At 41.7% G+C, this 25348-nt stretch overlaps 2 protein-coding genes across 2 annotated transcripts in view; one reads left to right on the forward strand and one right to left on the reverse strand.

Annotated features, from left to right (window-relative positions):
* slc2a15b (solute carrier family 2 member 15b) overlaps positions 1-25348 on the forward strand; it is a 50392-nt gene that overhangs the window by 453 nt on the left and 24591 nt on the right. The window lies entirely within an intron of this gene.
* lbx1b (ladybird homeobox 1b) lies at positions 3772-6422 on the reverse strand. The gene is made up of 2 exons (XM_040187670.2): positions 5710-6422; positions 3772-5212 (listed from the first exon to the last, which is right to left on the reverse strand). Exons 1-2 carry the CDS (start codon positions 6035-6037, stop codon positions 4722-4724), a joined length of 819 nt encoding a protein of 272 aa, XP_040043604.1. The 5' UTR covers positions 6038-6422; the 3' UTR covers positions 3772-4721.

Genomic DNA, 25348 nt, shown 5'->3' on the forward strand with positions numbered 1-25348 from the left:
TATATACCCTTTAACTACTCCCTGGAGATACTCTCCGTAATAATACATCTTGAATCTTGAATCTGCTCGTTCAAGTAAGTAGGGTTTTAAAAGCTGTGGTCATTTCAGGTATTCTGTCTTAAGGTCTAAACACCCACGGCTTTGTATTACACACAGGCTAGAACTTAGAAATATGCTTCCTTCCACCATTAAATAACACTCAACCTGTAAAAGGGCATGTTCAGGTTAGGTTATTTATGGCCGTTTATATAAATAAACATTTTATTTAGACACAGTTTTCAAAAAAGCCACACACACATGCGCGCTGGCCTACACGCACGCACAGGCACACACCATGGTTAATTGCACAGTGGACACTGTGCTGTGAGCACCAGCAGGTGTCTCGCTGTCTCCTCAGTGGCCGCGCAGCATACTGGAGTCTGAACCTTGTAAACATCTGTATTGTCTTTTCCACCTTTTTTTGTTGTTCAGATTTTTGAGTCACGGTTGGACAATTAACCTTTTTTATGACAAGCATGCTGTATTATTTTAATGGAAAAACCTATTTTCCAGATCCGACCAATAGACACCATTTTGCTTTACCACTATAAAATCTTTGAATTTTCCACCTGAGGTCAGGTTTGTAAAATGCTATCTTCTTTTCCTGAACTTTTAAACCCTATTTATGAAATGGATAACAAATTGTGTTCATGTGCATTCATCATTGCTGAAAAATACAAAGCTCTTAATGTTGATGCAGGTTTGACCATTTAACCAAAAGACGTTGTGTTTATCATCGATCAACAATAGAAAATCAATATCAACAATATTAAGAGATACAATCTAACCAAGGTCCAAAGATGGCAAATTCCTCATCCAGTTGGCTCCTCTGTCACTCTCATCTCTTTATTTATAAGACAAATAAGCAGGTTTGATGTGATTGTAATGATTCATCAGATAATTTGATGCTGAAAAATGAACAATTCAGTGCAGATGATGGTAAGAACTCTTTACTATTTGACCGTTTGGACGTGCTGCACCAGCATCAGTAGTTTACATATTTACTGATTTTACTGGTATGTTTCAAGCTCCCCAAAGAACCTACAGCCTGGATTATTTGAATGATCAACTAGAATTTGATTAATATGCAAATTTCCAAACAAACTGTTCCATTTGAGCCTTCAGCGCAGCCTAATTAATCAACAGTTAAAGGAAATTAATACATACATCAATTCTGTCAGGAACATGCTTAGCTCAATCGCCCGTAAAATTGAAGTTTGAAGTATTAACTGGCTCCACAGGAAGGCTATGATTAAAACTCCAATACAAGCTATCCAGGCAAACATATGGGCATCTTCTTTTTAGTACTTATATTTAACAACAACAACATTAATAATAATAATAATAAAAATAAAAATAACAATAATAATGATACTTTGATGGGTGGTTACAATTTCATTCTCCTAATTTTGATGATTCTAACTAGAAATATTGAACACATTACTGCATTTTTAATGCTGTCACTCGACCAGTGTTTAAAATACTAATTCATACTTTGCACCTGAGACTCTTTTTTTTCCACAAGGGTGCAAATAATAATAAAGTAAAGAGAGGGAGGGAGAGAGGGAGAGAAAGGGGAGGGAAGATGAAAAGAGAGAGGGCTGTTCTATTGTTTCAGTAGGGACTCATGCATCAAACTTCAATTTTCCGGACGATTGAAGTAGTGATTTTTTCCATCTTGAAGTGAAATACTGAAATACACTTAAGACCTCCAGATTAATTACCACGAAGTGGTCCCACAGACTGTAGTATTACTTATCACCGTGCCTCCTGACAAGCCCTCATAAAATAAGCAAGTGAAATCCATAAACTTAGCCTGCCTTAACACTCTCTCCCTTCATAAATATGCTTGATTCAGAATATGCTGACACACAAAAGCACACGTACACACAGACACACGCGCTCACGCATACACACACACACACACACACGCAAACAACCACACAGTGCTACTGCATGCCTCAAAACAAAGGATTAGTTTTTAGAATTAGGTTTGAAATTAGCATTATCATATCTGCGAGTCAATTTACAAAATATAGCCACTATGAATTTTTCTTTGGTGGTACCTTTAAAATCAAGGGTTACCTTCGATGAACTAAACATTAATACAAGGCAACATCCTCTTTAATTTAGCAATAATTGGCAAATGGTTTATGCAGTTGTAAATATTTAAAATGTATATTGATAATGTATATTTCTTAACTCCAACTTCTATGAAAACATAATTTACATTATTACAATTGGGTTCACTATATTGTCAATAATTATTTGTTTATACATCCTGAGTCCACATGGGAGTTTATTTGTTGGTAAATACATTGATCGCTTAAATCGGCTTAAAACTACACATTATAATGTGTTATACACAATCACAAAAGGTACTAAAAAAGGTACTTCAAAATGCCAAGGGGGATTAAAGTAAAGTGTGACTGAATTATACATTTTATAGAAGTAATTTGTCTAGAGAACTGACAATAGCTTCAGACATAAGTGCTCGAAGGTCTGCAAACTCATTCAGATTGTCCTGATTTGAAAGCAAAAAATAAAATAAAATAGATAAAAGCCAACAGTCACTATAGAGGACAACCCTACTTATCATTTCTTTGAACAAAGCGAGTTAAACGGGAGGTAGCCTTTAGAGTTCCTCTTTGGACACCCTCTCTTTCTCACATCATGTTTTCAGCTTCATTAAACTCCTCAAAGACAAAAGAAATAAAGAGTCAGAAGAACAAAAAAGGGATGAGAAGAAAACAAACAAAAGACTCCCTAACCAGACTTTGGCATAAATGTCACAGTCTAAACTCTTTATGGCTCCCTACTTAACATTAAAAACACTTCCAACAAAATCCATTTCTTGTTTAGAAAACGTTCTTGGACAGAAGTCAAACATATTATTCCAAAGCTAAAAAGCGGAGAAAGACAAGCGGCCCACAAAAAGGGGCAGTTTCATTGTAATTCATTGACTTGTTCAAAACGCCAGGCGAAGAAAGGGGCTAGACATTAATAGCCGCAGATGCCCTCATGAAGGGAGAGTCTATGTAGGCATTATGGCCTTTGTTCGCAGCCAGTTAAACTGTTTAAAAGGAGGGTTAACTCAATCCATCAAATTGTCTGAAATTGTGAGGAAATTTCAAAAACCATATGGCCTCCAAACGTTTGCGTCCTTTTTGTGCGGTGGGACACACTTGTCTCAGTATTGCTGCCTGCGGGGGACCGGCCCTGCTCCTTTGTGGCTCGTCCCATCAGGGAACGCGGCTCATTTGTCCCCACTTTTCATGCTTTACGCTCAAAATTACGGCCCAGTCCCAAAGAACAAAACAGGTCTATAAAGGCCCGGAGAAACTGGCCCAAAACTTTGTGGTTTTGTGGCATCCTCGTCTTTTTTTCCGCGGCACCAGATTTGTGTTTCTCACATAAATTTTTGCAGCGAATGGAGAAACACGTCTGCGGGTCAAGAAGCCATGATACGCATTTAGGACGTGAAAGGAGGTGTGAGATTCCAGGCCACAAAATGTTTAGAGCATCTTAGTAAAAAAGGACACAAAGGGACAAATAGCTGAGTATAATAACTCTAAATAGGTCCCTTTGATGGGCTTACTCGCCCAGATTTGGCAGAGAGAGCGTGTTTCTTAAATGCTTTTTCTTTTTGTCTCCGCTAAAGAAAAAAAAAATCAGGCTATTATATACATGATAAAAAAAACTCGATATTAATTCAAGAATTACAACATAAAATATATATTCAGAAAAGCCATTTTATTCCCATAGTATAGCCTATATACATTACAGTCTGTGCATTGGTTTTTCAAATAATGTCCTGATTTTAGAAAGGCACTTACAGGTATACAAAACATAACAAATTTATAACTGTAAATCTATTGTATCCAAACAATAAATCTAAAAAGTAGCATATAGTCAAAATCACCGCAATATTATTTTTTGTTTCTAGCCGTCGCGTGAGCATTCCCATTAAACGCATAACAGGGAATGTCCGAGTTTGCCTTTCCAAGTATTATCATCAACATCATCGTCTTCATCATCATCATCATCATCATGCACTGCAGCAGATATATGAACAAAAGTCAAGGTGTCCAGTGAGATGAAGAGGAGGAGGAGGAGGAGGAGAGGAGGAAGAGCCGGCAGTAAAAAGGTGACTCATTTGCGATTTGGCTCACAGATAACACAAAAACGATTAAATAAAAATAAAAAAAGTCAAAATAAATAGATATGATCACAAATCAAATCATGCACTTACATGCAAAAATATGACAAACTGGAGCTCTTTCATTCTGGTGTTTGAGGATATAGGCCTTAGCAAAAGCGATAGAACAGGTGTGTGTGTGTGCGTGCGCGTGTGTGTTTGTGGCGTGTGTGTGTGTGTGTGTTGGCCTATAGTGTAAAAAAATAACGAGTTACTCATGTCATTACAGACCATATTGCTTCGGTTGCAAGAAGTAACAGTTTTCTAATGGACACATTGTAAAATACCACTGCATAATCCTCGTCGCGTGTTCATGCTTCACTGTGAATAGCTCTATCTGTGTCAATATAAAAGTCATTACATTTTGGTACATGTTCTGAGATATGGTATACAATATAAGCAGTAAGTTACAAGTCCTCGGCCGGGATATTCATTTCCATCGTCTCTCCTGCGTTCCTCGACCGCCGAGCCACGCGCTGCGCCATCAGTCATCCACGTCAATCTCCACGTCGTCGTCGTCCTCCGAGCACTCTTTACTAGTCGTGTGGTCCGAGAACGGAGACAGCGGCGAGTCCCGCAGTTTCTGAACCAGCTCGAGCTCCTGCTGGCCGCCCCGCGCGGGGGAGTCGGCTCGCGGGTGGCCCAGCGTGCCGTTCGCGCATTTCTCCAGGTCCGCCAGCTTGGCGAGCTTCTCCAAGGGCACCTGGCCGATGGCCTTGGCCGACTCCACGTCGGCCTTCATCTCCTCCAGATCCCGTTTTAGTTTAGCCCTCCGGTTCTGAAACCACGTGATGACCTGCGCGTTCGTCAGGCCCAGCTGCTGCGCTATCTGGTCCCGGTCGGCCGGGGACAGGTACTTCTGGTACAGGAAGCGCTTCTCCAGCTCGTAGATTTGGTGGTTGGTGAAAGCCGTCCGGGACTTCCGGCGCTTCTTCGGGGTGCTTCTCTGGCCGAACAGAGTCATCCCGTCCCGGCCTGTGAGGGAGAGACAGGGGCCTGGTGAAAATCATTCAATCCTTCAGGTGCGGTGCTTCCTCTGCACCGCTGCTATATATATATATATGTCAAAATAACGATGACCGTGTTCCTATATGTGAAGCAGTAATAACCATCGGCTCTTATGGGTTCGGCTTATTACAAGGAATATTACACAGACGCCTCTGGGAAATATTGAGCACCAGCCGCACGAGACCCTTCTAATTAAAAAAAAAAAGCGCTAGCGATTTATTTCGCCCAGCCAAGAAAATGAAACACTGCCTTTGTCGATCGGATCATTTCTATAGAAAAATATGCCTTCGTAATATATATGCTTGGCATGTGAACAAGCCATTTTAGTGAACGAATTTCATCACAGGTACAAAATATAAGGTGTAACCAAGCGGGTTTAATCTCCGATGGAGGCCATTGAATATGAAAAAAACACACACACTACCGCCCAACATTACAACCTTTTTTTTTGGACGAAGATTTACCTTCTGCAGCCTGTAACACGCTGACTTCCAGCCCCTTGAAGGTCTTGCTGGCCAGCTCCTCTAGCGCGCAGAGCGGGGAGGTTTGGTTGAGGAGAGCCCGGCTGGACAGAGGGATGCTGGACGGACGGTGCTTCTCCGAGGACGAAATTAGATGAGCTGTTCCGCAAATTGTGTAACTTCGTTTCACGGACGGTTTGTTCAGGATATCCTCGATGCTGAAGGGGGTCAGAGGCTTGTTAGAGTTGGCGGGAGGCGGCAAGTGGTCCAGTGGACTTCGCCTCCTGTTCTCCACTGCATCACATTTGGCCACTTCTTTGGATGTCATCATCGGTCGTGCGCAGAGTTTGTAAAGGACTTGAAATATGCGTCGGTTAAAAACGAGCGATACTATTGAGGGGAGAAAAGTCACATAACAGTTTTTGGGGATGTAAAAAAACAACAACAAAAACGAGAAAGACACTGTGGAGAGAATGAAGAAAAGAAAATCTTATTCCAAAAATGCGAAGTCTTCAGAGCGTCGATCCTCCGGAGCAGCGAGTCCGCAGGAGTGAGATGCCTCCCTGCAAATGACGAGGTCCAAAGAGTTGACGATCACTAACAAGTTATCATTGATTGGTAGGTAATCAATTATCTCCAGTGGCACTTTCGCCCTCTTCCCTCTCACTCTTTGACTATGTTGCAGTCCGGTGCGGGGCTTTTTGCGACTGGGGGGGTGTCCCATTAATTAGGGCGCATGGGAGGAAGGAGGAGGAGCCCGGCGGAATTATTATAATGCTTTGTGCTCTTATCATCTTTGGTCTAATTTAGTCGTGTGGTGAGGTACCAGAATAGGTTTATGGGGTAAATGAGAGGAGAGGAGAGAGAGAGAGGGGGGGGGGGGGGGGGGTGGAGGGAGAGCGAGAAAGAAAAGCGCAGAGAGGAGAATCTTTGGCATTTTTTAAGCGAGTTTATGAGTACAACTTAAGTTTTTCGTTCGGTAGGAGTTTTCTAAGATTTATTTTGTATCATCGCATTGCTGCCAAACGTCGACTCAGGCGGTATCTTAGCAGTTGCAGATAGAAGGATTTTTTTCTCTCCCCCCCCCCAACCCAAAGCGTGGATGATCCTTTGTTTCGTAAAGGTAACGTAGAGCTGGGCCGTATATCAGCTCTGATGATACCTCCTCCGGGGCAGGAGGGAAGGAGCAGCCTGCATCGCTCTCAGCGTCGCCAAATCCCGGCCGTAACTCAGGCGAAAGGGCTCGTTTTTATATCAACCGAGAAATATTTCATCTGCTCGCGAGTTTCCCCGCATCCTTCCAGGTTTGACATGATGAGTTTATTTTAGTGGCGCTCTGAGGAATTGGCGACAGGCTGCGTAAGAAAACGAATGTACGCAGCGGGACAATGTACATTTTCAAAGCTAAAACAATTTAAATTGCGATCAGAACAAAAAAATAATTGTGTTTTGTTTTCTTCTCGTGACATTTCAGTTTCAGTGTTTTTCCTTCAATTGCCATTATTTACTGCATACAAATATATTTTAATCAATTTATTAACACTACTATCAGTCTTGTTATTATTAAATCCACATTCTTGTCATTTATGCTACGCCTTAAAACGTGTGTTAATGATGCTTTAAGCCAATACTGTAATGATTAACTTCATGTAAAAATAAAACATCAACGATAATGATAATGATACATCGGTTGCATTATAATATTTGTATTTAGCCTGGCGGGTTATTTATATATTCATATTATTGTACTGTATTATATTTCCTTGGTACAGGTGAGTATTTATTAAGCCAAGTCTTCAGTGGTGTCACTTAGATAAATCCATTTAGCCGTAACATTATACAAAAGGGTCATTTACTTATGGCCAAAATGTTCAGTTATTTGTTATGTTCTTTTTTATTTTTCATATATTATATCAGAAAGAGATTTTTTACTTTGATTGCCAATTCGCTTGTGAAGTTATGTGTCCATTTGAACTTATGAGAGAGATTTGGTGTTATAACCGTTCCTCTAAATGTCTTTTGAAAAGTAGAAGCTTTTGAACACGTTTGTCAAACATTTGCCAGGAGTTTCTCAAAGGTTCCCAATTATTCTCACAAAACCATTGAAAAAAATAAAAGTTTAAAAAATATTTTTTTTATTATATATGGCAGCTCAATTTAAAGATCCTTATTAAAATGTACTTTGATGCATTTTAAATTGACCAATTAATGCATAAAGTCCAGTTAATAGGGCAAATAAAATGTGTCTGTAAACCTAAGCTCTAAGAATCAATATGTTTAAAATATTCACATGAAAATACAACAGCAAACAAATTAATATTTACATTATACATTGCAATTCATTTGGAGCATCCAACCCATTAAAGGGATTAAAGGCATTAAGGGAGCATACAATGTAGAGAGAGACATTTAACATCAAATGTGTGCGTTTCCAGCCAGCTGAGCTGAGCCTGGTGTTTGTAAAGACAGATATTTCTCGGGGTGTGTCATCATCTCCGTCTGGCTTGCCAAGGTCAACGACACGGCCTGCCTCTCAGCTCTCCTTTAGACACAGAACTTAATCTCTTAAAGACTGTGCAGGGGACACTACAAACCACATCACTGACTGTGTGGAAAACTGCTCTTTCACTATTCACTCGCTTCAACTCTAGTTTGTTGGCTTTGAACGGTGGTGGGTGTCTTAAATAAATGGATTTGTAATACCCCCCCCCATCCCCCCAAAAAAGCTATATAGTTGTCATAAGTAGAATTAGTGTAGAAAATGTTCAGAACACTCCTGTAATCTGCCACTTAAAGTTATTTACAGAACACAGACCCCTTTTTTATTCCAAACCAGGTGTTGATTTAGGCCTCCCACACTGCGGTCTGTTAGCTTGGCACCCGGCGATATGTGTTAGTGACCTCATGCAGGAGGAGACACAGCCTTCACTGCAGGCTTAGGCTGCGATTAGACAGCTGCAGGGGAAACTATACACATTGTGGCCATTTTATGAGACCCCAAAGATGGGTGTCATGTCTTCCCTTTCCCGAAGGCCCGTCTGTTATCTCACATGACACCAGATATAGAAACCGCAAGAGAGGCGGAGAGAGGGAAAGCCTGGTTCGGATGTGCCCTTTCGGTTTAAAACGTGTACTGTATAAATCACATGTCATTACTAGAGGTCACTGGATGAGGCGCACAATTGGATGGTTTCATCGCGAGGGCCAGTTGGAGGAGAGTGGATTTATCTAGCAGTGGGATCTCTGGAGAGGCGGCCATATTTTATGTGACCGGAGACGTAATAACAGGCCTCTGACAAATCCCTGACGGCTCGGCTTCTACTGCCTCACAGTGCAGTTCCAGGGCTGCAGGAAAAGCGGATCACGAGCAGCACTATTATAAATGTTATACACCAGGACTGTGCCGCTCAGCAAAGGGTTTTCTGGGACTTTCACAGGGGTCTCCTTAAACCTGCAAGTTTGACCTAATGCAAATTATCCATTCAATCGTGGTTTTACGTACTCAAATATTCACCCAAGACTTCCGATTCAGAACCAGATTTGTATTGAGTTAAGACCACATTTACAGGGTTTGGAATACACCACATTTGCGGTGAGGACAAAATAATGGCTCCCAGCAACTACTTTTCAGAGAGATGACTTTTTAAAGACGAAATAACACATTTTTCATCCAAAAAGGTTGAACTCATAAGTCTTGATCTGGTAATGTATAGAGATTCCATGTGCCAAAATCTAGTCAGTATGCTGGTTTTATAACTCTTGTCTCCAAGTCTTAAAAGATTTAAAAATATGTGATCGTGCTCCATGTGACACTGCTTAGCTCGCTTTATTAGAGGTAGAAACCTAACTCAGTAACAAAGTCAGATCAGGATGTGCACTATATTTGACTGGTGTTTTTGAAAATTTGAACTAATGCTTATATATTGAGACAACATATGCATACAACAATATGTATTTTTGTCAATATCATGTCTTTTATGGTACTAAATGAGAAGCAGAAGTCGTTCAGACATTTCCCCCCCAAACTAAATACCTCATATGCAAAAGCCATTGCATTAAAATGATCCTAAACTAAAACAAAGTAAGCGTGTCTAGCAAAATAAGTATAAAATGTTTGGTGCTGCATTCAAATAGAAGAAGCATTTTGGTGTTGTCGCCAGGTGCAACTCATTTTATCTGCTTGATTGGTTATTTTGTGTTTAAAAATAATAAAATTCTAATCTAATAATTTTTTGGTTTATAAAATCTTCTTCTGTAATGTATTTTGCAACTACAACCATCAAATAAATGTAGTGTAAAAATAGGTACAATATTTCTCTGTGAAATGGAGTAAGGAAATAGAACATTATATGCATACTCCTTGAGATAAGTTTCTCTTTATATGAGTGAAATAACCCTTTAAAGGTGAAAGCTCACCTCTGTCCTGTCTCTCGCTGAACTATATTTTGTATTTGTTAAAAATTGACAGGCTAACTAACTACACAATGCTTCCAATGCCCCAACGACCTGCAAAGAGAAATAAAAAGAAACAAACACAACAGTCAATAAATTAATGACACAATCCCAATGCCGGGAAAAGCCCAAACAGCTGCTTAAGCTCCCAAGAAATACAAGAAGAGCTGAAGTTACCCCATGGGGAGTATATGATGCAGAGCTGCTCTCTCCCTCAAGGAACCTTTTCACGGGTCTCCGGCTGAAGTAATACACATTTTCCCTCACTACTATGGAAACTATAAAGAACCATTCACTCAATAAATAGTTTGACTCCAATGGTGTGTAATGCTGAGGGGGTGACGACGTTGTTTCTTTGCCCGTTAATGAGCCATAAAAACCTGCAGCTGAACCCCACGAGATGTGATCGCTGTGTGTTACCTGGTGGAGCAGTTGCTCCTCTCGCACTCTCCTGCAAGCCAGCGACAGCCCGGCTGCCCCGCCCCTGATTGTACTGGTGTGGTTTGGGGCCTGTTCACTTGTTGTTGGCGCAGCCTGAACATAAGCGATTCCCAATCTGCAGAAAGCACACGCTTTGTAAACGACACGCGAGAGGCCGCCGATATCAGTTTGACCATTCGCCAAAGCGGTTTCACCCCGTTTCCCCCCCCCCCCCTCATCCTCTCACAGTCTGTCCAGGAGTCACCTCCACATGTTCTCTACGCTTCTATAAATACGTATATATATGTATTCACATGATGAATCCCTCCTCTGCACTATGGATGTCACAGCGCAGCACTAGATTGCGCTTCATTTGAATGTTCTTCCCTTTCTCATCCACACGTCACAATAAAACACACGCTGGCCAGCGTGGAAAAAAAATGATTCCCCGCCTTTGGTAATAAAAACTGCCAGAGGAGGACGGGGGAGAATTATGACAGCAATCCTGACTTTTTAGTTTTTGAAGGCTGTTTTTGTATTTTTTATTTTTTTAATGCAAAGAGGATGAAGAGACCTTGAGGTGAAAACCAACAAAAATCCCATTTTTTGTGTAAAATGCTCCATTTCCGTTAATGACTCCTATGTCAAATTTGCGATCAAACTCGATTTTTATTACTTATTATTTACTGTGTATTTTCCACATTTCTCACCCGTCCAAGATCTCTCATCAGCTCAGGCTTCAACTGTTTATGGACTCTGCACCGGTATCTCTCGAGTCGGCCTTTTTGAAGCCAAATTGCAGCCTGTATAATTCAAACATGTACTTAAAATAAGATCAGACCACCGGGCCACGCTAATTACATGAAGTGGGTTTGGTTTGTGTTCATTTAATGCCCGTAGGGGCTTCACCAATATGGCCGCATGGGAACAAATGCTGACAGGTCAGCTGTTCTCTCTGTGAGGAGAGGAATGTCTCCCTTTCTCCTCCTCACCCACCTCCTTCTTCATTCTCTCCATCTTTTGTCGATTATTTTCCTCCCTTTTCTTTTACTTCTCTCACTCTTCTTCCTGTCAGGTCTCCCCTCCCAACACACACGCACACACACACACACACACACACACACACGCACACACAAACATTGTCTTTGAGAGATGGGCTCTGTCTTTCAATTAGCCTGCAATGGCCCTCTTACAAGGCTGGCGTCTGGCGAGTCAGGCCCGCAGCAGATGCTGCTGTGGATTGGCCGTTCATCTGCAGCCTGCAGACTGTATTGAATAGTCATTAGGGTGGAGCTGACTATTCATGACAGAAGAAGTGGCTTTGCGTGGGAGGGGACGCTACTACATCAGGTTATCTTTATTCTCTTCTCCTCTGCGGGGTTTTTACAGCGCTTCCAAGCAGGAGGCTCCGATCGGGATGAACAGATAATGAACGCTGGCGCTACTCTGACGGCGTCTCACGTGTTTTAATTGGTTGTTGTGTTTTGTTGAGTAGTGTTTTAGCAGAGACATGGAGGAGAAATCAGGGAGGCCGTCGGCCCCAGAGGAACCCCCGCCCCCCCCCCCTGCGGGCGGATGAGCCACAGGCTCAGTATGCTGCATTTGTGTATGATTTGTCGACTCCCAGTGGGTCCGTTCATGAAACACCTGGCAACCCTGCACAGAGGAATATGGTGGCTGCCACGACCATACCCCAACACACACACAACCATATGCCCCCATTGTCATTCCAATGAGCTCGGACAACATTCACTTTCCCGTCCTTTCAGCAGACGCTATCAATACAAACCCCATGTGGAGGGGCCCGGGTCAAGAGGAAGACTCACTACAAAGTGGCCGCTGACACACAGAGCGCCAGGAGCGCACACACACAGACACACACACACACACACCATGCTGCCTCCCTAGGCTCCCCCTCCCCCTCCTCTCCTGAACCCCCGTAGGCTGGACTGAGGAAATGTGAATTAGCTTCATCAATGCAGAGGTTAACATTGCGCAAAGACGAAGTTGACCTCTCGTTGTATTCTTGGTTTGATGTCTTTCTTTGGGCCAAAAGCTTATGAATAAAAATGACAAGGGGTGCGGTTGACAAAGGGATTTGTCTGACTAATGCCAAGGGAAAACCCCTCAGGGAAAGCCTGGTTAAGCCCAAACGCCACCGAATCCCCCCCCCATATTATTATCAATCATTGAGTGGCTCACACGGCGCTGTTATTGTTTTTGCCGTAATTGTGTCAGAATAGCTTCAATCTGTCTCTAATGAAAAGTGTCTGCATTCATCATGACAATGCGCTGACAGCATGAATATCACAGGAGGCAACATATAGCGCCTTCTTAAACATGTTCCATTTAAAATGTGCCAGAAGCATACGTGCTGCCTGCGTGTGTCCGCGTGACAGTAAATCCTTCCATTTCACTTCATTGTGTGAGCAAATAATGGGCTGGGTTACCCAAATTACAAAATTTTTATTTTCTCAATCATGGTATCTATACGCAGAGATAGATCGTTTTTTTATTTTGAAAAATCTGCCAGATGAAGTCACAGCAGCTTTTAGAGACAAATTAGAGAAATTTATTTGGTGGAAAAGAGTTCTTCGCAAGGTCTTTGCAGGTCGAGATTATGAACTACTACTACAACTGAGGAATTGTTTCATGTAATCTGAAAAATGCTTTAAGCACAACCATCCAAATTCTACACCTTTTTATTACTGACATTTAATTTCAAAATCGGAATGAATAAAACCTTCCGCATGGTGAGATTCCGCGACCGGAATCAAAAATTTGTCTTCAAACAATTTTTTGTGAACTAAGCCATTACCTAATTAAAGTCAAATATACTAATATTTGATCTAATTTGAAAATTCAAATCTGATTTGTGTGAAATGACAGCTTAATTCAGACATTGCCATGAAAGATTAAACCGAATCAGCACTTCATTTTACAACCAATTTGAAAAGGGTTTGATGGCATCCGCCATAAAAGTGTTGATGGTAATAACCATTGGTAAGAACATAAACTACAGAAAACCTGCAGGCAAGAGGGGTTCGACCTTTCACCCTGACATAATTGGAAAACATGTCCTTGTTGATTGGTTAAACAAGAATTCAAAGTGGTTCGTTTTAGAGATACAAAAATATAGCCATAATAAAGACGTAGAAGACCGAGAGCTCGTTTCAAAATCAAAATTCTCTCTTTGTGGCTTTTCGAGTGTGGGACAGAAGTTGCGCGTGTTTATCTCTGTGTGCAAACAAATTAAAGACTGCGCACCCCCACACACTCTCACATCATATGCTCCACAGGGCCTGGGCTTGTCTTTGTGTCTTTATTAAAAGCGTCTTGTTTTGTATCAAGCTCTCCCAGCAAAGAACCACATATCCGATATATATCACACTATTGTGGGTAATTAAGTCCAAAACGCCTTCTGCGCATAAGCAAAACGGACCATTTTAATTGCAAAGGAAATACTGTATTTGCTTGCACCTTATCTAGCGTGAAAGATAGTATTACTCTTTTTAATATTGAAAAAGGAGGACCCTAGAAGATAGCGCAAGCATTCATTATACTAACAGTCCTCTTTAAAAATGAATGGTAATGAGACACAACAGCTATTTACTTTGCTTTAATGCTGTGGCAAGTAGCAAGCATGACCCCCCCCCTCCTGCTCACACACCCGCTGCTGCTCAATGCTTTTTAAATCTTCTGACTTGTTACACTGCAAAAAACAACAACACTGCATAAAACATTTAAGAGGAATGAGTGGATCCCAGATGAATTCACATGATTATACTGCTAATCAGTGCAGCACCAGCATCTGCCTTCTACTGCCGCTGCCTGACACGCGAACCTCACTCCTTTTTTATAAAATCGTTATTATGAAACATTCGTCATCATCTATCAATCATGATTATGAACCTCACATCCTTTCCTTGCTCTCTTTTCCCTGCTTTTTGTGTCCTCGTCCTCGTCTCGGCGTGCGGCATTTTTCGCAGGCGAGCCAACTGGCTTCTCTCTCTCTCTCTCTCTCTCCCCCCCTCTCCCTCTCTCTCTCTTTCTCCCCAACAGATAAGTGTGGCCTGGAGGAAGCGGGCCGCCATTCATCCAGATCTGTGCCTGTTCCTGCCGTTTAAACCCGAGCAGCCTCGACTAATGCCCCTGTCTCACTTCTCCGCTGCGCTGCTGCTTTATAGGCTTTGTTCCAGGCAGCTTCTTTATTTCCCCTTCCGTCCACCGCTGTCATATTTTTGGACTCCTAACCCCCCCCCCTCTCTCTCCTCACCACGATCTCTTTGCTTCTGCCCTCCCTTCACCTACGTTTACCTCCTTCTCACCCTTCTTTTGTGCTCTCTTTTACTTCTCATATTCCCCCTTTCGCTTTCTCCATTTCCTTCTCCGCCTCCTGTGTAAAAGTGGGGAGAGGGGAAGTGTGCGTGGGGGCTTCAACGAGAAGTCAGTGGCGTTGAGCCGAGGAGGACACACTCCACTTAGATAAATATCCCCATCGCTCTGAGCAGAGCCAGGGAGATTTATTCATCCGCCGAGCTGGCAGAAAATTGACTTGTTTCATGGGGGCAGGCTGGTGACGCATCGCCACGAGAGGCAAGGAGACCGGAGGGAGGGAGGGAAGGAAGGAGGGAAGGAGAAATAAAGAATGATAAAGAGAGAAAGCACATGGAGAGGGGGAGAGAAAGGAGGGAAAAGAACTCAGCGGAGAGAAGGGGGGGGTCGTGAAGCGATTTAGGGAGCGGGGAGGGAGAAAAGCGATAAAGAGAGATGAGAGAGTGATGTCTCTCCCCTTGTACCAGAGGATAAAGCCAGTGGGGTGGTGAAACAGTGATGAGGGAAAGGGTACAGCTGACATTTATATAAGAGGATATTGATGAAGCAGAGACAATAGCAGACTCAATCCACTCCTCCTCTTCCTCTTTCGCCTCCTTTCGCTTGTTTACTACTTTTCGCTCTTCCTCTACTTGTCTCTCCTCCGCCGTCTCCCTCAACTCTCTCTGTCTTCGTGGTGACAACGCGCCGTTATTGGCCACTACATCCTCATTGAGGGAGAAGGGCCACAACCTTGGGTGACTCAAGACTTCAGCCAACAATGCATCACAGTGATAATCTCTTATTTTCTCACTACCACACAGACACACGCACGCACGCACGCACGCGCACACACACACACACAGACACACACGCACGCAGCAGAAGCGTCGTCGCTCAACAGAAAAAACGACAGCGTTCCCGTGTTTCATATCGCCTCCATGCTAACACAGCAAATAGCAGAGAGACGAATGCTGCCTCCCCTCGGCTTTTCTGAAGAGCTATAGAGCGAATGGAGGTGTGTGTTTGTGTGTGTGCGTGTATTTGTGTGTGCTTACTTTGTGTGTGTGTGTGTGTGTGTGTGTGCGCGTGTGTGTGTGTGTGTGTGTGTAAGTGCGTATGTGTTCTCGGAGCGATGGGGCATGGAGGATTTTTGCTTGTATCAGCACCTGGGCTGCACTGAGAGAGAAGTATACAGGGGAGAAAGATGGGGGAACTGGGAGTCTGTGTGTGAGTGTGTGTGTGTGAGCGTGTGTTTGAGAGCACGAGAGTATAATTTAGTCCCACCAAAGCTCAAGGCTCATGTCAACCTTGTATAGGGACCCAGGATGATAATTTGAATGGGGAATTAAATCACCAATCAATGGTTATACTTATGCTGAATCAGTGGTTTATTAAGGGAAGAGAACTCAATCATTGAGTTGTATTTGCATTTCTGCGCATTTGTAATCCAGCCACGCAGGTGTGAGAATTTGTGCACTTCCTCTCTATGCGAACAGATGCAGATGTTCTGTGTCATGTTTGTTTGAAACCGCTGTTTGCTGACAGCTTTATTTTGCTTATACGGCTGAGACCTTAAAACTAATTAACAATATATTTTGGCAAAATGCTTCATATGATGTTTGAATGTATGATGATGTTTATGTGGATAAACATTGTGGTGAAGAAACAGACATCAGTTATAATAGAGCGCTAAACTGGACCTGAAATGCTCCACTTCTGGCTCTTATCCCCAAACCTTTACAGTTGGATGTTTTAAAATATGTTAATACGAGTGATTTTTCAATGCTAAAATCCTTTTTATTCTTAAGATATATGGAATATATAGATATATATAGAGATTTTCTCTCAAATTTAACAAAATTTCTAAAATGCACATTCTGCCTACACAACAACTCGCTGAATGAAATTCAGCCATCAAGACAATATTATTCAAGTGATACTACATGAACCTCTGTCTCGCTGTGGGCTTTTCCCCTGTAAGGGTTGTCGTTTTATTGTTTGTAGCTCAACTTGTATTCAGTTTAGCAGCCTTATTTCCCCCCCAAGTATGTAATAAAATGTTCACAGAATTGTTTCAAACAGCCGCGTTATTCACTCTTCAGTCAGATGCCTCTTATGTTCCAAACTTATTTCAGCCAAAGAATGGCTTCATAGAACATCTCTGAGCTTTACTGGTTAGTTGCTCATCACCTACGATGCCAAACGTTGTGCCTCAACATTGTTGCCCCAAACAGGGCGAATCCAGATACTATCACATTGAAATCAAAAGGTTATTTTTATTATTCCCTGTTATCACCAAAACAAATGGCTATTTATTCAGAGAGTATTCTCTCGCCGCAACAAACAACTAGTTGATTATTCTGCAGAATAACGCCTGGAGATAACAGGAAAACTGTCTGAAGAGTTAAGGCGTTATCACACAGCTGCTACTTCCGTAGTCACTCCACACTTTATGATTTATTTTGGGTTATGTCTAAAAGCCAGCAGAGGCTTTGCAGCCATGTTTCCAGAGGCTTGTTGGCACTTGACGATGCCTTCGACTTAAAACTAGTAAACTGACATTATCGGCTGCTTGTAATTAATGTCTTGTATGATGTAAAGCAATACATTGAATATGATAAATGATTTCTGATTTCAGAGGACATTGGAATTTGAGAAGATTGTGTGAAAAGTGTGATTTTACTGTTCACTATTTGTATTAAATGTTGTTCAGGTGACAACAAATGCTTTCCATCTAGAAGAACCCAGCACACTTAATTACACTAGTGTTGGTGCTGCACGTCAATAACAATCTAATGAAAGAAGTGCATGTCTGATTATATGATTGAAGCCAACGTTACACACTTATTGTTGTGGATAACGTTTGAGGCAGTTAATGTATTGAGGCTTTAATAATAAACTTTAAGGCTCCACTCTGATTTAACATGGCACAATTGTAAAACACCCCCAAACAAACAACACATACACAAACACCAGTTCCAAATGACCTCGGGTTTACTTGGGGGATTGTAAGGTGCGTGTGTAATTTCCACATGCGAGAGCGTTCGTACCTCCGGAGTCCGAGCGAATGTGAGTGGCAGCCGCGCTGCAGAGGCACCGTGACCTTCTCTCTCTGGACTGTAACTCAATCAGAGCTCAAGGCGTGACACCGTAACCCTGCATGGCAGGAAGAGGCCTGGCTGCACCACTCTGCTAATGCCTTCACTAATGTCCATGACCGCAGCGCCCTCATATCCCCCCGGAAAACAAAGCTGCTCCACTGCCAGTTCCTTGCGAATGAGAGATAAGCCTGTTTTTTGTGAATCACCGCAAAATGTGTGTTGAGGATGACAGGTTCACAGGTTAACTTTTCTCAGGTTACAGGTTCATTAAAGGAATTAATGATGCTCCTGTGGCAGCTGGATTAAGTGCGTATCTGCTTTCCTCCCAGGCATGCTATCCAAGAAGTCCTTTGCAAACAACGTATATTAACTGCGATTATTTCAAATGGCCTGCAAACGGACAATGGCCACTTTCAAGAACATCAGCCCGGGTGTTTTTCTCACAGGCTATAAGGTGGCATTAGTTTAGTCAGTAACACTTGTAGATGTTTAGATAAGGCAAGCCAGCTTACCGGATTATGTGGAGTTCATCACTGACTCTAAAAGGTGGAAGCTGACTGTTTCATCAGCTGCTGAGAGGAGCCACAGCTAGTGTTGCTTTGCTTATAAACACCTGCGTACTCGCTGAGTGGGTTTTGCCAGAAAGTGTGTGTGTGTGTGTGTGTGTGTGTACGCGTGAGTTCTGCTGCGTGACTTTTATATCTTTATTTATCCTGTTGCATTGGGATTGTTTTAAAAGTATCAAATGACATAATTGAATATCAATTAAATATGGGGCAATTATATTGTTTGCAAATCTGAATATTCCATTATTAAAAATGATGACGACCTATCAAAAAAAAGGCTCCCTTTGGCTGATAGAAAGACCTCTCCTGGTCAATTTACCTTGAAACAAGCTGCAGTGCATACAACAAGAAAAACACAAATATATTCTTAAGACTAAATCATTTCCCCAAACAGCCGGGCATTTAGAAAACAGTACTCACATAGAAGCACAGTTTTGTGCTGATCGACTCAAAATAAACAGTAGTGCCCGTGTTCATCTTGATGATGTAAAATGTCCCCTCAATGTGGCTCATTGAGGCGTCCTTTACACATGGACAGTACTCAAGAATTCATTGGTACTTTTCGTCTTTTCATGGGATCAACAAGTGCAAACCTAATTAGTTATCAAAGGGAAAACAATCCCAAGCCTTAATCGATCCTTAATTCACTATAATAAGCCATTACGTTCCGTTAATAGATCCTAGCTTCAATTGCATTAAACCTTTTAAGTTGCCTCAATCCAAGGAATTGCCAAGAAATCAATTATATTAGTCTATGGTTTCCTGTTCATTTCATTATTAACAGTAAAAGCGAGACATTCAAAAGAAGCCAATCAACAAATGTCCTGGCTGAAGTTGAAACTCCATCCTACGCTCGGTGTAGTTTTGCTCGACTATTCCAATCGCCCTTTAAGTTGCATGTGAAAATAGATAACGAGGCCTTTATGTCCATACGTGTTGTGAAACAGGTGCAACAATCTTATCGCTACTCCCCCCGGAGTCAGAAATCGTGAGAGGGTAGAGGGTCGCTCCGACGAGGCGAACGGTCTTGACCCGGCTCGTAAACTCGGAGGTCCCGTGGATCAAAAAAAAAGTCTGAAATTCACGTTTAGAAGTGATGGAGAAGTCTGTTGTGCCGTGTGTGCGCTTGGTCCTCCAGGTGCTATTTGCGTCTGCAGTCGTTTTTTTGTCGGCTGCACATTCATCATTTTGAATCAAATTACACGCAGCAGGACGGAAAATATAACTATAGAGAAAAAGTTGTGTAGAAGTTTTGTAGGCACACACCAGCACAAGAACACAAACACACAAACACGCAACTCCTCAGAGATGTGTTCTTTGAAAACTCACTGTTTGTAATCCGGCTGGTGGTGGGGAAAGGACTTAGTTGCAGGTCGGAGGTCACGGTGGGATTTCATGGTTAAAAGGAGGAATTGGGCCTCGCAGAGTTGCGAAAACAAAGAGAATACCAAATGAACTCGCTGAACAAACAAACCGAGAAGAACAACAAGGGACAACTCAGCGTGAAGAGACACTGTATGGACTCCTTCTCCGTGACTAAAGCTCCTGAAATACAAAGAAACCAGAAAACCTCCACGGGCAGAACAGGAAAGAACTACATACTGCACAAAAGTAAAAACATTAATATTATTTACTGTCCTTTATTGTCCCAAACCGGATCCACCCCACATTTGCATGTCTTTGAGCTCTCCATTTATCTTTTCTGGTAAACAAAATGTAATATTAGAATGAATTACAAATGGAAGACTGATCCCAGGGAAACATTTTTCTTGCAGGAAGTTCAGACTCCGCCAACATTAATGTCCCTTGCCCCCGTTGGAGGCATAAATCTTTTATTTTTTTCCCCCTCTTTTGCCTTGAATCATATAGGGATATTGAATTACTCCCCTGCTCCGCACACGGAGAGGCATTGTGCATTACATTGACTGATAAGCTGTCGCCAGCAGTTTAACTTAGAGACATTCAAAGAGTAATACACCAGTTGAGGATAAACTAACCCCAGTCCCCTTAGAGTAAGCTATGGCGCTGTCACTGGGAAAAATACGACGGGGGCATTTCATATAACATGCAGCATCTGGCATCAGAAAATAGAGAAAAATACCACTGAACAATGCCTGGTTTATGGCTGTTTTCATTTCGGGTGACAGTTTTACCCTTGAACATAAAGGAAAGCTTGGATCAAAGCACTATGAGAGTCTGATATACAAGCTTCCCTGCAGTCCTTTGACTCCGGAGGAAGGCTCGTATCATTTTAAATTAGAAAACTTTATATTAGAGAACTAATTATAAGTGGAGAACACATTTTTTTCATGATTAACATTGTATATTTCCTCCACAACTTCTCCAGTGGTTTCATTCTGAGCTTTTGTGCGCGCAAACCTTCATAACTCCTGTGATGGATCGGCCTTATTTTTTCTTTTTTTTACCTCTTTTCCATATTTATGAGAGCAGCTAAAGGGCCTTTTCATGCTTCAATCTGGGAATAACCATTAACGCTTGGAGTTGGACCAATCGGAGCGGGCCATCCCTCACTCGTCGTAGTTTGGCACGAGAGGGGGGACGATCCATCACGGCAGGTTTGGCGACAGTGTGACTCGTCGCACCGTTCGCCCCCTCGCGCTGCAGGGTGGTCTGTCCAATTCAACATCTGCATGGGAGGCTCTGGCAGAGCAGCTGCTCCTGTGTGTGTACTGGTTCATTTTACGTCAAAGTGCTGCATGGCTTCTGTCTGGCTTCTGAACGGGCGGGAGACGATATTAGACCATTAACAAAGCATCGCTTAGTTTAACGCCGGCAGAGAGGGAGGACGGTGAGAGCAGACTGCAATGTCTTGTTTTTCTAGTATCTTCCGATTTATGATGTTTAAAATCAATAGTTGCATTACCGCAAAAGCTGGCTGACTACGAGGCTCACGTGAACGCATTTCACGGTTTGTTGACTTTGTTTCAGGAGTGTTTACACATCCTGCTGGGACAGGTGTTAACATTTAGAAGCACGTGAGGCTGAGCCTCCGAAGATTTTGTTTGTGCATCACATTCAAATTTCAGATTTTCCCAAGTGAAGAAATAAAAATGACACGCTGCTAAAAACAAGGTATTAACATTCAAAATATGTTACGGGAATATAAGGCCATTGCAGTCCACCCAATTTATGTGTGTAATTTTATGTGCACATACCAAACTCCGGGATTTGTTTACAGATAAACGAAATAAAAACTGATCAGAACATTTTATATTAAAAGTTGCCGGGTTACCCTACAACAGCAGTCTTGTGCAGTACAAACAGGCGGCTTATCTTTTGAATATTGCTGAAAAGGATTCATTTCGGTATCTTTAAATCTATGGCTCTGCGTAAAAAAGAGACGCTTGCAGCTGAGGCCGTAAAAATGTGATATAGCAAAGCACTGCCACCGACTGAAAGGCTGAGGGAGGACATAAACAAGACGGATGCCCGTCCCCTTTAATATAACATAGACGGCGCTGGAGAAAATAAAACACCCCATTGTAATGAAATGCATTTACTGCAGCACAGGCTTGAAATCAGGCAGAAGTGAGCACAAAATGTCAAAAGAGCTCTCCTGTTGAGCCGAGCGGCAGAATTAGGAGGCCTGATATCCAATCCATTTTTTTGTGAAACCGACAGTGTAGAGGACATGAAAAAGAGTTAGCGGGGATTCAGTGAAAGCTGCTAGAGTGGCAAGGCGGTGAAATATGGCACATTTGGTTTCTTCTCTCCCCCGGCACTGGGCCTTTGGAATAATTAGAGCCTAATTCTGTCTAATTAACGGACTCAATTACTCCTGAAGAAAGCTCATCAAAAAGATGGCGGGAAAGCAGGGAAGAGAATGGTAGCGTTTTTTCCTTAATTAATGAACTGAGTTGAATAACGGCCGTGGAATTAAACATTTCCCCCAATGTGTATGAATTGCAAATTGGAGGATTGTCTTTTTTTTTTTTTTCCAAGACTGGAGCCCAGAGGCTAACGCTGCTGTCAAGTAGCTCTCTAAAAAGTCAAAGCGCCGATGCAGCACTAACAAATTACTTAAGATTACCATCTTTAGCACATGCGGAGGTCCTAACGAATAGCGATGAATTAATATGCCGTCTGTGTTCCGGCGCTCCCATTGGCTATGAGTTTCCCTGATCCTGAAAGAGCCAATAAAGCAGCCACCAGTGTGAACTTTATGGAACACTTTTCTTCCTGTACGATTGGTTGTCTGTCGATTGCATATTTCACATCCTTGAGACGTTGATAGAAGTCTTGTTAAATTACTCAGCGGAGATGGAGCTGTGCAAACACGAGTGTTTTTTTTAGGGGTTGAAAACTTTTTATGTGCTATCAGGGCTGCGTGTAAGTGTATGTGTGTATGTGTGTGTGTGTGCTTGCAAAGTGCTGTGCTGTGCTCAGCAGCTTTAAAGGCCCAAGGGTCGGCTAAGCTAACTCACTGCCTCAGCAACTCTTTAGCTCAGCTCCTCAACACATTCGCTGAGGCACTGGGAAACAAACTTAAAGGCCCGATATTATCACCCATATGTAGACGAGGATAGCAACACAACAGCACGGGAGACATTTGTTGTTATCCTCAGTGTAACCGCTGTTTTTTTTTGCAAGCTGACAGATCTTGCGCTACACAATAGGGAGATGAACATCCCACGCTAACGTATAGTACTGAACATGTAGGATTCGTTGTAATGTTCGTATTGCTCTTTTGTGAATACATATCAGTCAATATTTTAAAGTTGTACAGCTGCATCCCAGCTGGTCCAAAGTTCAGAGTTTGGGCCTAGAGAATAGTGTGTGGACACAGAGACTCTAAAGGATATTTACATTACAGTCGTGCCTTCAGCTCATCTGGGTTTGATTCTTGGCAATCTGCATAATACGGTGAGAAAAACCCCAACAAAAAGTAATTTCACATTAACATCAATATTATTGGTATTAAATGCCTCTAGGATAAAATGACCCATTCAGCTGGTCGTTAACTGATCATTGAGCATTTTTCTGCCATGTGGTTTTGTGCCATTAAATACCTTTCTGGAATAAGTGGACAAGTTCTATCAGAACAGTGGAACGTACAGTTCAGTTAATGAGTCACTACTGTGATTCAGTGGGATTCATTTAAAACATAAAGCAATGAGTAACTTATGAAGATTTGTGAGACTGTTTGAATTCCATTTAAAAAACCCAAGAGGAAGTTTTAACAAAATAAACACATTTTCAATCTGGTTAGGTTGGGTTGAAAATGAGCTTTTCCTTTTCTTCGTTTTTTATTACAGAGGCATTGAAACTCCCTCAGCTAAGGTAAATATTACATTCTGGATGATGCATTTACAGCAAATAAATTATCATAATGATGCTAAACTTAGTTTTAAAAAGGTATTAACATTAGGCTTTAGCATTTTAAACAAAAAATAATATAATGCCGTATACAATGTAATAATCAACCTGACAATCCCCCTGTCTAAAAAAATGGGAATTATAAAATAATTATAAAAATATATTGATCATAAGTTGTATACATTGACTTTAAAAAAAATGTGTTTAACTAATGATCATAAAGCGGTCAAAGCCAGCCCCAAAAATGTATGTGCAAAAACCAAAAGAATTATTCCTAAGAATACTCACCTGCCAATAAAGAGTAAACTATTTGTGTGTTTTTTAAATAAAGTAATTTGTTAAACGTTTCTGCTTGTTACAGAGGATCTGCAACTTTTCCTTTTATGTCATCGAGCGTATTTGGGTTTTGGACTGTGGGAGAAAACACTGAATTGTCAGTCATGACTGGAGAGTTGTTACGGTTGTTTTGGACAGTTGTTGTTATGCATTTTACAAACTAAAGAACAACTTTTTAAATATATATAAAAATGACTGGTTAATAAAAAATAAAAATGATCGTTGGTTACGGATTTATTGTTGTATGCAGAAGGATAAGTACATATTCAAACGGGAACCCGCGTGGAGGTCACGATTTGACAAAAAGACGCAATCTGTGGTTTTGTGTTGCCGAGACGCCACACAAAGAAAAAACAACAACACTATTAAACTTCTGGGAGGCATTTTTGTGAGGTTTCATCATTTGGTGTTAGATGTGCCATGACATGCCTTGTTTACATTTGAAATTGGGAGAAAGGACTTTCAGATCATCCAATTAAAGTTGTACCCCTCCAGAGACCCGATGCCCTTCCTCTCCTCAGCTTATTGGGCAGCACCCACTGAGAAAAAGCATTTGACTGCATTAACAGTAAATGAGGCCAACGCTTTGTTCGCTTTGTTCATTAAAGCACCGTTCTGAAGATTATCAAGTCTTGTACTTCCAAATCTGCGCTCTTAATTTGAGGTTTTTCATATTTTGGGAGATTGGTGGTGATAATTGAATACATTTATAAACGCAAAAAATATTGTTACGGTTCAACTAGCAATATAAAAGAAATGTACGATAGCCTGCTATTTCAGCACTGTCTCCAATGATCATCGTTTAGGAGCACCTACTGTGTTTTTAATATCCTGTAAATCTAATTAAGAAGCAATACTGTGGTTTTGGGGTTGTGCGCCAACATGTATTGGCCCACGATACCATTGTGAATGTAGAAAATGAAATCGAAAATAAAGTAAAAACAAACAAATACGAGACCTCGTAATTGTTTATGTCAAAACATTAAAATCAATATCAAGGGTGTTTATTTGTTTAATCACTTTCTACTCACTTTGTTTGAATTGTGGGGCTCATATCTCTGAATGTCTCTGGTGTAGCAGGCTGAGCGGGAGTTAGCAGGTAGACCTTTATGG

The sequence above is a fragment of the Gasterosteus aculeatus genome, chromosome 9 (genome assembly GCF_964276395.1).
Source record: "Gasterosteus aculeatus chromosome 9, fGasAcu3.hap1.1, whole genome shotgun sequence".
NCBI lineage: Eukaryota > Metazoa > Chordata > Actinopteri > Perciformes > Gasterosteidae > Gasterosteus > Gasterosteus aculeatus.